General features: G+C 25.8%; 2 protein-coding genes across 2 annotated transcripts in view; both read left to right on the top strand.

The window, feature by feature from the left end:
* LOC105622729 overlaps positions 1-978 on the top strand; it is a 4,852-nt gene extending 3,874 nt beyond the window's left edge. Inside the window, exon 5 of the mRNA XM_012204145.1 lies at positions 925-978. Coding sequence (XP_012059535.1) covers positions 925-978 — 54 coding nt within the window. The remainder of the gene's footprint in view (positions 1-924) is intronic.
* Positions 979-3,665: 2,687 nt separating this feature from the next.
* LOC105622718 overlaps positions 3,666-5,494 on the top strand; it is an 8,297-nt gene continuing 6,468 nt past the window's right edge. The window contains exons 1-2 of the mRNA XM_012204134.1: positions 3,666-4,141; positions 5,067-5,104. Of these exons, the coding sequence (XP_012059524.1) occupies positions 3,666-4,141; positions 5,067-5,104 (514 nt within the window). The remainder of the gene's footprint in view (positions 4,142-5,066; positions 5,105-5,494) is intronic.

Here is a 5,494-nt window from a genome sequence, read left to right as displayed (position 1 = left end):
ACATATATATATATATATATATATATATATATATATATATGTACATACGTATGTATAATATATTATAATATGTATAATATATTATGTAATAATAGAAAAATTATAAGAACAATGTGTAATTTATAACATATACAAAGATTTGTGTTTTTATGCAAAATCTATATGTAGAGTGTTTTATTTCAAATATAATGGGTTAAATATTTGGCAAAATAAAATGATACAGAAAAATGTTTCAAATTGTACTGTCTGAACAGTTACAAATATTGGTAAAATTAATTGAAATTAATTTTCAAAAAAATTTGCCACTAAAAATGCTGCAGCAACAGCTCGTAAAATTAAGTAAAAAAATTTATTTATAAATTTTTATTTTAAGCAGAAAGTTTTGAGATAAAGATTTAAATGTCTATGAATCGTGCGTGTGATATTAGCTGAAGAGCGCGCACTTCAGTACGTTCACTAGTAATGGCCGCAGCGCAGATTAATGTATGCATTATGCGTTATGCAAAAGTCTGTGCTACGGCCTTAACTATGTACATAAGCTAACATAAAAAAAAAATGAAATATATTTAAACACTTATACCGCAGAAATTATAGCTTAAAACAAAAATTCATAAATAACTCTTTTTACTTAATTTTTCGAAAACTTTCTTTCTACTAAAGAATTTTGAGTCACGAGTTTTAGAATATCTTGTAATGCGTGCGTGCGTGCATGCGTGCGTGCATGTGTATGTACATATGTATATGAGTATATTTTTTATTGTACATACATGTTATATATTATTCGTAGCATCTATCAGGAGACATAGTAGTGTCTCGGTGCTAAGCCAAGCGCAGCGACACTACCGTGGCCCTTTACGCGAAATCATCATGATTACTTAAAATTGTATCTCTTAAAACTATATTTATGTTCTGTATTCTGTTTAGACTATCAAAACGGCAATGGGATACTTATCAGCATTGCTAACAATCAGAGGTTAAAGAAAATGATACTAAGAGATAATAATAAATGGATTTTTTACAACGGATTATGGCATCGATTCTTGAATAATAAAATAAATAGATTTATATGCACTTGTAACTTTTGGAAACATTAGGAAAATACACATGCTCTAATAAAGTTTAATTATTATTTAAATATTAGTCCAACTTTTCACCTAACATCATTCAGCAATTTAACCAAGATTTAAGAGAAAACATTCTAAAATTAAATATTGTAAAGAAAAAACTTATCGATTTTATTGTATTGCAACAATATAAACTTCTATTAAGCAATTAAATAATTCTTGTTTATGATAATTTATGATAATTAAAGTTTACATCAATAATTTAAACGAATTCACATTAAGGCAAACTCTAAAAAATATCGGTGTGAATTTAAAGATACCGCCACGCGGTATCTTTATAATTCTTTTTATGCTAGTGTTAATATTAACAACATGTCGTAAATTTTATTTTAATTTCACATCACGAGTAGTGTTGATATAAACATCAGGAATTTCAAATTCACGCCTGCTGTTGTTAACATTAATACTATGACATGGCAAGAATTACATAAACATCGCATGGTATCATAAATCCATATTAATATTTTTTAGAATATACTACTACATTAAATTTTAAATAATAATTACATATATTACATACTTTTTATTACCTGTTTAACATGTTATTCATTAATTGTTTCTTTAGCATGTTTAATTATATTACAATTGTGTAAGAATATTTATATAAATAAATGTAATGCAACTGGTCTAATAAAACGAGCAAAATAAAATAACAAATAAAATTTATTTTAACGTAAATAATAGAAATCTTTACGGAATGTTTCGTATTTCACTAAGGCCCAGTTTCACAATTCACAGTTAATTTTTAACCAAGATTTAACTCATTATCTCTTTTCAATTCTAGAATTGAAAAGAGATGAGAAACAAGTTGAGCCTCGCTTAAGAGAGTTAAACGTGAGTTGTGAAACTGGGCTTAAGTCATCATCAGCCGCATCATTAATTTATTAAAAAACCTCTACTTTTTAATTGCATTTTGACACCTTTTAAGTTTTCTCAGTAAGTGAGACAATTTGTTTCGTTTTTATATAGCAAAAAAAATGAATTAAATACTAATTTTTTAATTTAATAACGATCTTTTCTTAATTGAATTAATAATACAGTGATTTTTTAATTAATATAATGATATCATTTAAAAAAAAAATATTCATAACATTCGGTTATTATCAATAGCATAATAATTATATGCTACTCGTTTCACTTGGTATCCGAAAGGGTTTACCGAAGTATTCACAGATGGTAGCGGTTGAATCCTTTGTGTACTGAGCAAGCGCAAAATCATAATAGTTTGGTATAATCGTGAAGAGCGCTTCAGTCAAACGATAATTTCCGCGCCGTAAACATCAATGAATGTCAATAAAGGTAAAATATTAAAGAAAAAAAAATAAACAAAATATTAACGATGTTCTTAAAAACAACCATGTCGTACAATACATATATATATAATGTAGTATATAAAAATTAATATTAAAAATCGCGCGTTAATAAAAAATTTGAACCTGATTTGAACCTGGAAATCTATAAAATTTTCAAAAAAGTTAATTATTAATTATTACTTCTTTGTGTGATAAACTTCTTTGTGTGATAATAGAGAGAATACATATTACCAAATAATTTATTTCTTATAAAATATTACGTGCATTGATAATTATGTTTAATTTTCAAAATTTTTCTAATCTTTTTTCCAATCTTGTTTATCATATATTTTATTTTATTTTTATTTCATAATTAAAACAAAATTTCTTTTGAAGTAATTATAATCGATTTGTTTAATATAATATTTAATAAAAATTTATTTATGGATTTAGTAAAAAAGTAAACATAAAAAATTTATAATGTTTTTAAAATAAATAATTGTTTATTAAAGGACAAAAATTTTATAATTATAACAATTTGTTGCAAGAAAATCTATAAACTATATGTTGTAAAAATCTAGAATTATAAGATTTTTTACAAAAAAGCTTAGAAAATAACAATGTTTAATCTAATTAAACTATGATGTCTATTCTAAAATTTGATTTTATTAGATTTGAATTATGTATTTAATCCGATTCGCCAATGGCTATGGATCTTTGGTATATGGCCCGATCCACAGATCCCATTGAATGAATTTCGTCGACCAAGTATAAGATTCATTATTGTTATGTGTTCTGTGAGTATATATGTATTCAGTCCTCAAATGATCAATGTAATTCGTGCTGCGGGTAGCGTGACTCGGATGGTGGAAAATTTCTCCTCTGCAAATTTCAGCATGTTGGCAGTGTGTAAATTGCTTGTAACTTGGTATCACGGCAAAAGTAAGTTTATTTCCCACAACAATAATTATCGGATAAACAGATTTATTTTTGTGATGTAAAATGTCACAAAATTACATCTTTATTTAAATATAAAATATTTGAATTATGTTTTATATAGAAACCCACGCATGTTCAAAATCGGAACATAAGACATGACTTTTGCTATAATGCCTAAAAAATTTTTAAATGTTATATATATGTTATATAATAATTATCTTTAAAACATCTTATGTTTTATTTTGAACGATAATTTCCCCTGTCTGGGAATTTGTTTTAATAATTATTAATGTACTTATTAATATTCAATATGGAAGCACTTCAATCGCTGATAATATCGATTATGACCGATTGGATGACTTCGAAGGAATGGGAACGAAATATTATGTTGAAGATTACGAGAAGTGGCAGAAATCTGTCCTTTAAATGTTGTGCGCTCGCAACTAGCTCGATTACATGTCACATTTCTCTTCAATTGCTGAGGTTCTTCAAAACTATTCACCAGCCTAAACGAAACCTCGTTTATCAAATAGAAACAATTCAAAAGAGTCCGAACTACGAAATCACCTATTTTATCCAACTTTTTGGTGGACCGTGTTCAGCTTTCGCTAATATCATTATTGACAACTTTATCTCGATGCTCGTACTACAAGTGTGCGCGCAATTGATAAATCTGCGGACAATGCTGAATAATTTGGTAAACAAATTAGCCAACAAATCTATATCATCTATAACATTTAAAGAAGGTTTAGCTGCGATCGTCGTACGACATGATCATCTCATCAGGTATGTCTTAGAATCTCACATTACTTGACATAGCAATGAAATATTTATAATCATTCTATGATAAAAGATTTTTTTAGAAAAAAATTTGAAAAAAAAGATTTAACATTCCTGATCTCATATTACGTATAACAACAAATATGTATGTATTGTATTATAAAAAGATATTTGTTAATTAATTCTTTTTTTTTAATTTCTTGTGCTTTTAAACGCAGCAAAAGAAAATTTAACACTATCAAATTTAAAAACAAACACAATAAAACATATGAAATGAAGCTTAAATAAATTCAATCAAGATAGAATACAATTTTTTAAAGTACACATTAAAATTCGATAATAAATTATTAACGTATAACAAATAAGTAATGTTTTCAAGGACCGCAAAGACGATTGACGACTGCTATAGCTCAGTGTTACTTGTACACATGTTATCTACTACTTTTCAGATGTGTTTTTTAACTTTCCAAGTTTTCACTGTAAGTGAAATCATTTATACACGATTCTTTAAACAGAGGATTGTTTTATTTCATATTATTTCCAGATAATAATAAATAATATGAACGTGTCTATTATCAAAATGATTTTTCTCACATTATACTTCAACTTAGTGTTGCTCAGCTTGTATGGATATTGCTACTCAGCTGAAAAATTGATAACAGAGGTAACTACGCGGATTATGGATTAATACGACCAGATCTTATGTAAACTAATAAATTATGAAATATGCAGTGTATAAATAGCAACAATTTATTTTTACGGTTTATATAAAGTAAAAGTTTATATAAAAGTTTTATATAAAATAAAAGTTTTCAAGTTTCTCTATTTCCATAAAAGTTTTCATAGTGAAAAATGAAAGAAAATTCTCGAAAAATTCATAATCAATTCATTATATAAAAAAAAATCCTGTGCGAAATTATGTAACTTTTAGAGCACTAGAATGGCATACGGCGTCTATGAATGCAAGTGGTACGATTTATCGTCGAAAGATGCAAAAAACTTAATGTTCATTGTACATCGATCTAGAATTCCTCTTAAATTGACGGCTGGAAAATTCGGAACCTTTTCATTAGAAATGTTTGGAATAGTAAGATATATTTATGAGAAGAATATATACTCCTTTATCTATATGCAATTTATCTTTATCTATATATTAATAAGTTTGTATAGAAACATCCCTATTTGTAATCATTAAATTAAATTATTTTGTATTTTATTATATTGAAAACATTTTTGTATCAGATATATATATTATATATCTATACCATATTATATATAAGTATACACAGTATATACAATATTATATATATATATATAAAATATATATAATATATATAATATATAATATATAAATATAAT

The sequence above is a fragment of the Atta cephalotes genome, assembly GCF_000143395.1.
Source record: "Atta cephalotes unplaced genomic scaffold scaffold00002, whole genome shotgun sequence".
NCBI classification, from domain to species: Eukaryota; Metazoa; Arthropoda; class Insecta; order Hymenoptera; family Formicidae; genus Atta; species Atta cephalotes.
The sequence above is the reverse complement of the archived record's forward strand: the minus strand, read 5'-3'. Positions and strand labels throughout refer to the sequence as shown.